The sequence below is a fragment of the Solanum stenotomum genome, chromosome 3 (assembly GCF_019186545.1).
Source record: "Solanum stenotomum isolate F172 chromosome 3, ASM1918654v1, whole genome shotgun sequence".
Taxonomy (NCBI): Eukaryota; Viridiplantae; Streptophyta; class Magnoliopsida; order Solanales; family Solanaceae; genus Solanum; species Solanum stenotomum.
Window position 1 is genome coordinate 57,862,420 of NC_064284.1, and position 12,626 is coordinate 57,875,045.

A 12,626-nucleotide genomic window follows, 5' to 3' on the forward strand; every position below is an offset into this window, starting at 1 on the left:
ACAGATAGCAAAGCAGCAATTTTGTTAGTTGCCAATCCAGTGTACCATGAGAGAACAAAGCATATTGAGATAGATTGTCATTTCATAAGGGAAAAAAATTGTACAAGGAATAATATGTTCCAAATACACTCCTACACATGAACAACCAGCTGACATGCTCACCAAAGGACAGACCAAAGTTCAACATCAACTGCTCAGTTCCAAGCTTGGAGTTCAGAACATATTTTCACTTCCAAGCTTGAGGGGAAGTGTTAATGTTAGTAAGCAAAACTAAAGAGGACAAGTCAAGTTCGGAAAGTTATAAGTTAGTAGTTCTATTAGTTAGTTAAGATTTCTAACTAACTATTCAAGAAGCACTGTATATATATAGATAGGATTGTACTCTATAAAGTTCAACACATCAATAAGAATATTGAGTGAGAGATTTTAGACTATCAAGGATAATTCTTCTTCTTCATAAACTACAGAAACCAAGATAGCTGATGGAGAGAAAAGGGCTCGAATATATAGAGACGAAGAGAAATAAGGCTTTACCTCTGGTAGCTTCTCGAGAAGTTGTCTCTGCTTGTCTAATTGCATTTCCTCATAAAAGGTCTTGAGGTAATCAGGATATTGGCTGGACAAGGTCCTTTCGCGGAGGTAGATCAAGAATGAAGATGAGAGTTGTTGGACTGCAGCGGATAACTTCAATTAATTAGAAGTTTGGTGCATCAGTTGAAGGTCTCAAATATGCTGAAAGGCTTGTAATATTCAACAGTCCGCCTGTGGGTAAGTTGCAGTGAACCCAACTACCAAGCATGAAATCAACTTGTCGAAATTTAGAAAGGCAAAAATATTGACGTTGAAACAGAACATTAAATCACAAACAGAATTAAATACTTGCCAACATCCACTGACATCAAGTATTAGGTAACTTTATTCCGTAAGGCTAGGACTGATAAAAAGAATTACCTAATATATATATATTTTTATCTCCACAAGATTTGAACTCGAGACCTCATAGCTCTCGACTACTTTATTGACCACTATATCACACTTTAAAGAAAAATGATTTCATCATTGTCATTATTTGGTGTTATAAGGCCCCCTCAATTAAGTGTCGGAACAGTTAAAAGGAAATAACCGCAATTAAGCTAGTGTTTGGCCATAAATATTCAAATATTTTTGTGTTAGAATTTGAGTGAAATTTCACCATGTGTTTGACCATAGTATTTGGAAAACATATTTCACTTTTTTAGAAAATATGATTTATACCCATAAGTTTTAAAAATTATCAAAACTAACCATAAGTTTGTATTACAAGTCAATTGAATCTTCATTGCAACAAATAACAACTAGTGTCCATGACACTGGCGCAATATGATAGTTCGGAGTGAGTGCAACAAGCATCATTTCATACATCGTGAAGTAGACAACGCACATGACTTTATTATCCTGAGTCGATTGTTTATCATTTTTTCATCAATAACCATATCATCACTTCACTGAATATTCCATTACTACTTTGGTGTTTACGTAAAAAATAATGTAATACAACACAAACAACTAATATAGAGGATGATTTTGCAAAAGATGAAAGTTTGATATAGAATTTAAATTTTTAAAAGATTCCAAGTAATGAGATTTGGCCCAAATATTAATTTTTTCTAGTATTTGAGAATTTGGGTTATTTGCCAAATAATGACAAATTGTATGAAAAAAATACTATTTGTCAAATTTTCTTCCAAATATTATTTGGAAAAACTATGGCCAAACGATTGTAACAATGAAAACGTCTTCACGAGTATTTTAAGGTCAAAGTCGCAGCCTACTTTAAAGTTTTTTTGCGCTTTTCGTTTTTCATAACAGAGATAAATTGGCACAAGTGCAGAAATGAATGAATAGGTAATAAGTAGTAGAATCAATTGAGAGAGTACCTGAGAAGAGGAATTTCCAGATCTGACATAGAGAAAAGCGTGAGCAGTAGCAGACTCATTCTCAAAATACTGCACATGAGCAAGGAAGTAAAGATTCTCCATAGTCGATACAAGTTCCACCATTAACTCTCTATGCGGAACAGATACATAAGGAAATTCCTTGAATTTTGATTCATGATGTTCCATGGAAGTTGACGACGACGAGCAAGACAAGCGTTTTCGAACGGAAAATGAACGAGAAGAAGAAGTATGAAATTGGGCAGAGAAGAGTGGAACAGGAGGACTGCCATGTCCACTGCTATCTCGCTGCTTTTTGGGAAGCAAAGGAACATCGCCTGGCGTGCCGTATGGGACCTTTCCTATTTAAGCTCGTGATTTGTATTTTTGTACGTATGAAAACTAGTACCTTCTATTTATACCTAATATTTACATTAGTTATACACTCTAATGTATATTAAGGTGTGCATTATTAATATCATGAATTTCTAGGTATTAATAATGCAATGATTTTAATACATATATTAACTTAATTAAAGATTTAATTGACCCTCAAATCCCTTTTTACATTTTTTCCATCATAATAGTGGAGGGTATCTTTGTAAATTAATTTTTTTTATGCAATGGATGTTATTTTTAATGCATCAAACCAAATAATCTATGAATAACTAATGCAGACATAACTAATACATTCATGGCTAATACAACCATTACAAATATACTCTATTTAACATTATTCTTATACACACTATCAAATTGCCCCTAAATAACCAAGTCAATTTCATCTGTTTTCCTCATAACTTTATGCTAAAAATAATAAATTATCTTTTTTCTTTAAATAATTCCTCCTACCATTTCGTTACTCATATCCAACAAAATTATTCAATGCAATTTTACGTGCATTCATTATTTGCATTATTGTAATTGCTTCAGTTTTTCCCTTTGAAAGGAGAGAAAATATATTTAACAGAAAATTGAGTGGGAAAAGGCCAGAAAATGTAGGGTAGATATACGTTATTACAAAAGTTCGTATCATCGCATATCTAGTCCAAGAAGTCAGACGCAACTTCTTCCATAAACTTTGTGTTTTGCAAATTTCGTTAGTATAACACTAACAACTATTTTTAAAATATTAAATCCTTTTAATATATATATATATAAAACTAATGTATTTATCAAGAGCAAAAGTTTCATAATCATATGATATACCAATAAGTAATATGTAGTCATTATGTGTTTTAAAAGAAAAATGCAATCTTTCAAAATTCAAATTTCATATGTAATATAGTTATGATAGTGTTTTGAAATTGAAGTTGTGCAAAAAGAAAAGATTAAGGATCTCGTCAAGCTCGTTATAGCGGCTGCACAACGGTATAGTGGCCCATCATCGCGAGAATATTTCCGCTATGACATGATGATGTCAATTCAGATCAACTTTAAATTTTTAAAAATTTTCATCGTCTTATTTCAATTTTAAATTGACAACATATTTTTAAAAAAATGTTTTCGCACAAGGTGCCTTTTAAACAATGATGAAATGGGTCGTTATAATATTTTGTTTCCCTTAAGCACTCATAGTCAAATATGAGACTACTACTGACTCTGGAGTAAAAAATATTGTTTTACTAAGTGATGGATCAATATAGAGCTCATCTTCATTATGCATAATAGTCTCCCTTTAATTAAATTAGTGAAGTACTTTCTTATTAAAATAATAGTCTCTCTTCAGCTAAATTGGTGAAGTATTGAGTGGAGTATAATTAGTGTTTATATCAAATTAAAATACTAAGTATTGACACCCAATTTTGGTCTAACATTTTCAAAATTCGTAATTTTTAAGTTTTATTTATTCAATAGTTCAAAATACATTTTTAATAATTTTAAATAAGTTTATCGATATTCATCCGTATTTCTCAAAATTTCAGGTTTTTTATCAATTAATTTTAATTACATTATTTTTTGTCACAATTAATTGTATATGTTGTGAATATCGTGTCTTTAATTAAATCATTCTTTTATGTTAAATTGTATTTTTTATATGTCATTTATTTTATTCGTTACATTTGTTAATATTCATTTTATTTGTTACTTTTATTAATATTCATTTTTTGTGTTTTGGCTGCTACAACTAACCCAACAGCTTTGAGCTCGCACCACCACTCCGAGAAACCCCGAACTTTGAACTCCATTTCCGGCGGAGTTCCTGTCTCAATTTTCAGATCCAGCCGCATTCCTAACTTCTCCGGTAAACTTGGTTTAATTAACCACTCTCATTTCTGCACTTTGTTTGTTTTTATCTTATGTTTTTTTTTATTACTGTATAGTCTTTTAAACTAAAGTTTATGATGTTGGCTTGATTTTGTGATTGTTTCCATACTCCTGTTTAAATTTTGTTCACGGTAGATTGCGAGCTCACGGTTTTTTTTTAAGCTTATAGTTTGATTTTTTCCTGTGAAAAAATATACATGTAGTGGGTCATAGTTGTTAATTATATATATATATATATATTTATGTGGGATACACCTTTTTGCTAAATGCCATGATTCTTTTTGTTTTGTTTGCGAAAATTTTTATGGTGGAAAAGACATTCTAAAACATGACATGTGAGGAATTATTTTGTATAAAAAAAAATGTGTGGGCCTAACTCTTTCATTGTCTCAGTCGTACATTTTATCCATAGTCCTCTTTTTTCATTTTCTTTTCCATCAACCTTTTTTATTTCTCATTTTCCTAAGTTTTGTTCATTGTAGATTGCGAGTTCACTGTTTTTTTAGGCGAAATGGTCTGGTGGACTTTTATACTTATATGTGTTTGTACTATGAACCCTTCTACTTGCTCCTTTGTCATCTGAACCTCTGAACTTATCAAAACACAATATTTTAAAGACTATTTTTGACTTGTCATCCTATGTGACAGTTAATATCAAAGAGCGTGTGACACACACCTATTATAAGCGTGAGACCCTTGGAAAAGGGTCTAACAATCACATTAGGGCTTTATAAAACCATCATCTTTCTATTTGCATCTAACACCATTGTTGGACAAAATTTGAGGTTTTCTTGGCCTCTTTTTCGATCTTCTTCCCCCAAATTTCTTCTGTATCGTTTCTTGTTATTATTCAACTCTCTTTCTTATGAAACACGCCATGGAAGACATAACACTACTACCAAAATATCTTACACTAACATTAGGCACAAAAATGCAAAATCCCCAAAAAATTTCAACAAAATCAATGTAATCGATTAAAACCCCAAAATCAAACAAAGATACAAATAGAGATAAAATCCAAACTAAACAACAAATAAATTCGAAAATAAATTGGAAAACCTACCTAGATAAGTTGAAAATCAAACAAAAAAACTCAAATAATTTTTGACATTGATCCCTTGTTTCAGTTCCAAACCAAACCCAAACTTATGATGCCTTCTTCTCGTCCTCCTCACCTTCTCCGACCAAACTACCTTCGTTCTCATCATCTCCGACAAGCTTCAACCAACAACTATAAAAGAGAACCAACAACAACAACAACAACAACAACAAAAACCCCAAACTAACTCCGCCAATAAGTCTCGACTTTCACAACGCCGCCAGTTGTGAACAACTAGAAACAATCAGACCACCCAATAGACCCCCACTTTTCCTTAGCGCCACCGGTCACCACCAAAACCCCAATTCAACAAAACCCAAAATCAACACCGAACTCCGACGAGATTGTGAACAACCAGAAATCGTACCAACATTTTTTACTTCAATGAAAAGAATAGAAGAGGTTGGAAAAAGGAAAAGGGTAAGGAAGATAAGAAAAAGTGATAAAGTGAGATTGTGGGGATTGAGACGGCTATGGCAAAGAGAAATAAAAATTGGAAAGAGAAAGTGTAGGTATATTAATTAAATATAATAAAAGAAAAAATGACATGGAGTGACCATATATACATGTTTCATTTTATAATCATACGAGTCATTTTATAATTATTTTTAAAATTACGTGTCAGACATTTGTGATACACACACAGTTGAGTAGTAAAAAATGTGTTTAAAATATTGTGTTTTGATGAGTTCAGGGGTTAAGATGACAAAAAAATAAGTAGAATGATCCACAATACAAACACATACAAGAACAAGGGTCCACCAGACCATTTCGCCTTTTTTTAAGCTTATAGTCTGATTTTATGTTCGATTCCTGTGAAAAAATATACATGTAGTGGGTCATAGTTGTAAATATATATATATATATTGTGTGGGATACACCTTTTAGCTAAATGCCATGATTTTTTTTGTTTTGTTTGCGAAAAATTTTATGATGAGAGAGGCATTCTATAATTTGACATGTAAGGAATTATTTTTGAATAAAAAAATATGTGGGCCTAGCTCTTTCATTGTCTCTGTCGTACTTTTTATCCCTAGTCCTCTTTTTTTATTTTCTTTCCCATCAACCTTTTCTATTTCTCATTTTCCTAAGTTTTCGTTCAATTTTCTGATCATTTTTTTCAATTGTGAATGTTATTCATCCAAAATGGAGTACCTTTTGTCATTTACATATTTGTTTATTTTATTTGATAATTGACACATATTTTTTTTAATCTTTTATTATATAAAAAATATGAGAAGAAAAAATAAACGAGGAAATTATTAGTGGAGGGTTTCTGGGGTGATTCATGCATCTTTTAGGTGTTTTGGAAAAAAGAAGAAAATCAGACTTTGCATTATTTACATTCTGTCTCGCCCATCCCACTATGGCGGCTACTTATCCCGCTAGAGAGTTGTCTCCCTAGCGACATCTATCCCACTCTGACGGGACAGTGACCCCAGTTTTTTTTGAAGTTTTTTGTTTCCTAATTAACGACAGTTCGGGTTGTTACAGTTTTAGGGTTATTATTGAGTTATAATAATTTCTAGATTGAAATGAGTAGTTGTATGGGTGAAGTTTGTAACAGGAAGCGGGTTTGACTTGCTGGAGAGTAGTTAGAACAGTTTAAGTGAACTATGGAGTTGAGGTACTAGAGTTAGCCCATTAGATTGCTAAGTTGTAATTTGAAACGTTGCTCTTGAGATTTTAGTGGAGATTTGTGGTTGAAATCCTACACACTGTAGGTCGTAGTTCTTACTCACTTGAGCAAGGAGTTTTCATCGATAAATTTGACCTATCCAAAAAAATTGTCGGCCTACGAATGTGATTTTGATCCTTCCGGTGATTTCAGAAGTCGTTTAATTGATCCGTATTTAATTCGAGAGCTTCATACGCGAGGTTTTTTTGGTAAAAGAAAGTCAAGAGAAAGGGTGGTAGCTATTCTAGCAAGTCTTCTGTGGAGGAGTAGCACTAGGCTAGCAACTTATTAGACTAGTCTCAATTCCTCAAGATTGTACGAGCTATAATAGTAGTTGAAAAACCTCCCATCCTAAGTGGTATTAAGCCATGCCTTTACTAAAGAATTCATCGCTTTCGGCTTGGAGCGGCTTACCCCCATGTCACTTAAAGGGCGAAGACGCATTAATGTAGGCATCACTCTTTCCTTTGTCCTCCCCTCTTATTTTTGCCCTTTCACTAGTGGTTAATCTCGATTCGAAGCACCCCTTTTTCATTCATAGGGAGATCCAATCGTCAAAATCAATAAAAGGGCAACCAGACAACACATTACACATTAGCACATGGATGCTATAGATTTCCCCAAAAAATTATAAAATATTATGCAAGTCTCCTTGGCTTCCAAAGGTACCTAGAGGATGGGCTAGACGCAACAGAGCGACGATCGATGAGCAGGTCCCCCACTGGAATGGGATAGGAGACGACCATCTCTTGACACATCACGTGAATAAACCGAAAAGAATGAAGAGACCTTGCTCGCTCAGCGCCTAAAACGCCATTCCAGTCTTTAGTAATTCAAGGCATTTAAGAAGTAGTAGATCGATCAACTCTTTACATTTCTCTTTCTGTCTTAGCCGCGACATCTCTAACTATTCAGTTAGCGTATTTCACTTAATAAATTATGCATTTTTCAAAGCTTTACTATTCCAAAGTGAAGGTTCGGCGATTCATGCCAAGCGAGAATTGAAAGCTTCCTGCTATGCTTATTCTATCATAGAATATAAGAGAGTGACTACAAATAGACAACTTCCATCTTCTTGGTTGTAGTTTGAGCTTGTATATGTGAGAAATTAACAAGAAAAAAGATGAGATTTCAAAAAGAATTCAAAGTGGCTCTATTTCATTATATTTAATCCATATCCCAATTTTATTAATTTAATATCCCTTTGGTGTCACTCTTGTCGTAGGCCTTGTCCCTAGTAAAAAATATAGTGAAATAACCTTCCTTATTCTTTCTCCGTACCCTGCTACTAAGAAGGATGTTCATAGAATTTGAAGGATCCTAGCTACGCCATGCGTTCAATATAAAATCTGGAAAGTCGCATGGATGAAAAAAAGAGACGGAGGGAAACAATGAAAAATCTTGGACAATGGACGAAATCCTGATCGATCACGAGTAACTGGCGAGGGGAAGCAATGGATAAAGGAGGGGAGACATAATGCAGACTTGGTTAATCACATAATCGTTGTGGAGTGATCAAAACATGTCCCTAACTAGCTCATAAGTAGCATCCCGCTATTGGTCGGCACAAAGGACATTATGAAAGAGGACCACATGCTTATATAAACAACTCAATGAACTTACGGGGACACTCCTCAGCCCGAGGACAATCTCATTCATGAAAAGCGAGAAGCCTTCGAGGGCGACTGACCAACTATGAATAGATTTTACTTATACACTAGGAAGAAATGATCTTTTTTTCCTCTTCCCTTCCTAGTTACATAGATCCATGGTTTGACCTCCCGTAGTGGTCCTTACTTTTGAGAAAGCGGAGCGGGTCAATTTCTCGTACTTGCTTAGTGTGCCCCCTTTTCTTTGAGTTCCCCACCAGTTCACTGGGTTGCTGGCTTACCAAGCACTTGTCAGCTTCTCCCATGGCCCGCTTGGCGAGTGGAGCGCTCATTATCTTGACTTTTCTACTCTAAAATAGTTTCATTTGAAGTTCCTCCCCGTTTCAAAAGACCAAAGAAGGGTCAACAAACGCTTAAAGTTCGGTGCAAGGATCAACTCTGTATCCTTCCTTCATATAGTTAGCGCTTCGAATCTCGTGATGTTCCTCAGTATATAGCTCACTGGTAGAATGGTCAGTTGTTAACTGATTGGTCGTAGGTTCGAATCCTATTTGGGTAGATTTTATTGATTCCTAATTCTTTAATTCAAATCGACAATAGAGTGGTTTTACCAGTAAAGAGTCATATATGTTTTATTGTAATATTTGATGATGTACCTCATAGTTGGGTTGTACCTTCCTTAGGTGTCAAATGTGATGTTGTACCGGGTCGTTTAAATCAGACCTTTATTTCGGTATGACGAGAAAAAGTACTTTACTATGGTTAGTGCAGTGAGATTTGTAGAACTAATCATGCCTTTATTCCTATCATCATAGAAGTTGTTCCTAGGAAATATTATGAATCTCGGGTTTCCAATCAATTAATCCCACAAACCGGGGTAGCTTAACGGTACTCTAAGACGAAAGTGGTCTAATCTGGAAAAGTTGTCTCAATGGCTGCTCTAGCTCCTAGATTTTGGTCTTATTGCTAGCTCTTTTCCTTTTATACTTGGCACTGAAGAAGAAAAATCAGATGCGTCTTATCCACTATTTTCTTGTTAATTTCGCTATTTACTACTTACTGTCTTGATTGGAGTTTAGGACTCTTAAACTAATTCAGAGTCTGAGTTATACGACGTTGTATTCTTGAGGGGACAAGTTAAGAAATATACTGTTAAATTGGTGTAAATTATACAACAACATATTTGAATCTCCATAATGAGAACAAAATGTACGTACTTCAACCTGAATGTTTATTTATTCACTTTTGTTCATTTTAATTTCAATTGTAACTTACTGTAATCTATGATATATATACCAACACTTCTTTTTCTTGCGAAAGCGGATTGTCTACTCTAAGAATGACTTGAATTTACTACTCGTTGGAAGTCCTCATGTAATGGATGGATTCCTATGTTTCCACAATAAAAAAAATCCTCTCTAGGAAGATGATAAATCCTAGCCATCGATTGATATGAAAATATCCTATTTTTTTTTATATCCGTAATAATGTATTGATATACCAAGAATTAGAGTTAAGAAGGACGACAAACTAGTTGTCTAACCATCCAATCAAACAAATATATACATGTACCTATATGAACAATCATGTCTCAATTATATAAATATTAGTTATCTTATGTTATTTGGCTTTCCAACTTATCATACAATGTCAATTTTTCTATGTAAATTCAAAATTATGGTTCAAAATTAAAGAACAAACAATTTTTTTCTTCTCAAAAGGCAGTTCGACCTCTTCTTGAGATAAAGGCCTTTTAATCCTTCTAAGAAATTAATATTATTCTTATTCTTTCTTTTTTTTCCCAATTAATCAACACAGACTGGAAAAAAACAAAATGAGAGAAAAAAACAAGATAAGAAGGCTAATTTACGTGCATTGCACATATCTAATTTGAAGTACAAAATACAATGCATCCATTTTTCAAGAAAAAGTATATTTCTAAATGTTCCACTTTTTATATCACAAAAAAATAAAAAAATAGAAAAAATAAATTAAAGATAATGAATAAAGTATAACACCTCCACATATTACACAAAATTGATTGGTTTCCATTAATAGGAGCAACCCATGATTGTCAAGTCATTGGAGTCAATCATGAACAATTTTTTTATTTATAGAGTCCACATTTTGTGACACTTGTTATCATCATTAACATTTTATACTGCCATACGGCTTCATCTAGAACTAATAAATATACCTTTTGTTTTCATTGTTATATGGTCTGATGATTGATCATGTTATCATGGAGTCATTCTTGTCTTGTTCCAATCCAATTGAATCTCGATAGTGGATGGTTGATCGTCACTTTGATTTTTTGATCAGGAAGTCTTATGAACGTATGACTTTTGTGATTTAATCGGACAGTTGACATTAGTGGGAGTATTAAGTTGAGTTGTATTTGAAGATAATATTATCAATAAATTCACGGTGTGTCCCTATTTATCACTCGGGGAGAAGCAGAGTTTCATAATGCTTCCGAATCCTCACTTCTTTCTTGCGACTAGCTTCTCAAAACGGGCAATTTGGTGACCGAGTAATTATCAAATCAAAATTAAAGAAGAAAAAAAACTTATGATTAGCTTTATGGATTTTTTTTTTTGAAAATTTAGTAACATAGTTTTTAAAAAATTGCTTCATACTCGAACCATACTTGATAAATTGATACAATAATTAGTTTTTTTTTTCTTTGGTTTCCCCGTGTCCGGTACCCATATTGAAACCTGACTAAATTTGAATTCGCGAATTTCACAAAGGGTGTCCAGAAATAGCACAATAAAAACTCTTTTAAAAAAATAGAACTAGTGAGATTCGAACACACAAACACTTCTTCATTTGAAGGAGGTGAAACCACTTGGCTATAACAACTTGTTATGTTAAGGGTGTCCAAAATATGTTATTTAATCATTTCGTGTATCATTTTACTTGTATATGCGGTATTTTTTTCCGACAAAGGGTGTCCAATTACCACCATGTGGCTAAGCCAGTGACGCAAACATGAGACCACTTAGTTAATTGAAAAATTAAAAATAAAGGAAGCTTCTACGGTCACTTTATTCTTGAATCTGTAAAATTGCTTAATCAAAAATCTGTTTATTTGCTTCTTGTTATTTTTTTTTTAATAATTGAGTCAATAATTAAATTGTTATATGATGATGAATAATATACTCTTAGATTAATCAAGAGTCGATGAATCTATAATAATTTATTATTTAATTTTGTCCAATCGTAATTGAATTTAAAATAAAGGTTGGGATAGTCGACATTTCTAAATACAAAAAGGAAATTAATACTTCTCCATACGTAAACGGAAAGTATATATTTACAATCAAAGTACAAAATTAGTGAACATAATCATGATTTAGATTGTTTATTAACTCTAGATACTTTTACACTTCCATATATTAGTAGTAATTAATTAACTTAGCATTTGCACATTAGAATTCATCAATGATCTCGAATAATAATCCACATGAGGCCATTGGTTAAATCCACTAACCATTGACCTATTATTATTATTATCGTTAGAGCAAGCAACTGCTTGCCCTAACGATTTTAGTTGTTTCTTAAGAAACTTAACATAATGGACAGCCTCATCTAACATAGAAGCTGTGTCCATTTTGGTTCCTCCAGGAACAAGTCTTTGAAGAATCCTTAACTTTTGACTTATTTTTTCCCTCCGATGTCTGGCTGCAACGGTCTGTGGATCCTTTGATATCTTCACGTTCTTTCTCTTAGGTGGTTTCACTGATTCCGGATCAATTTTGTTGGGCTGCATCATCGCTATACGAAAAATCATCTCCCTCATCGTCTCCAAGGAACTCCGTTCGTGAATTGATGGCACGGGCACAAAGGCGGGTTCATGATCAATTGATGATGAGTTGTGGATTGGTAACAATTGAATCATTTCAATGTTGTTGATGGATTGTGTAATCTCATTTAAATTCATGTTTTCTTTTCTGAGAAGTATGGTGAGAAAATTTGGGAATGATCAATTGAAACAATATTAGTTAGAAAGAGGAAATCCTCCTATGAGTTAGCATATATCATGGGGATGTTAG

The 12,626-nt window shown here is 33.3% G+C and overlaps 2 protein-coding genes across 2 annotated transcripts; both read right to left on the reverse strand.

The window, feature by feature from the left end:
• Nucleotides 1–426: 426 nt before the first annotated feature.
• Nucleotides 427–4,144, reverse strand: LOC125859094 (red chlorophyll catabolite reductase, chloroplastic-like). Its single transcript, XM_049538825.1, has 3 exons — nt 4,084–4,144; nt 1,917–2,275; nt 427–684 (listed from the first exon to the last, which is right to left on the reverse strand). The coding sequence occupies exons 1-3, from the start codon at nt 4,142–4,144 to the stop codon at nt 427–429; spliced, it is 678 nt and encodes a 225-aa protein (XP_049394782.1).
• Nucleotides 4,145–5,327: 1,183 nt separating this feature from the next.
• LOC125859095 (transcription factor HEC1-like) lies at nt 5,328–12,346 on the reverse strand. The gene is made up of 2 exons (XM_049538826.1): nt 12,065–12,346; nt 5,328–5,399 (listed from the first exon to the last, which is right to left on the reverse strand). The coding sequence occupies exons 1-2, from the start codon at nt 12,344–12,346 to the stop codon at nt 5,328–5,330; spliced, it is 354 nt and encodes a 117-aa protein (XP_049394783.1).
• Between the last annotated feature and the right edge of the window lie 280 nt (nt 12,347–12,626).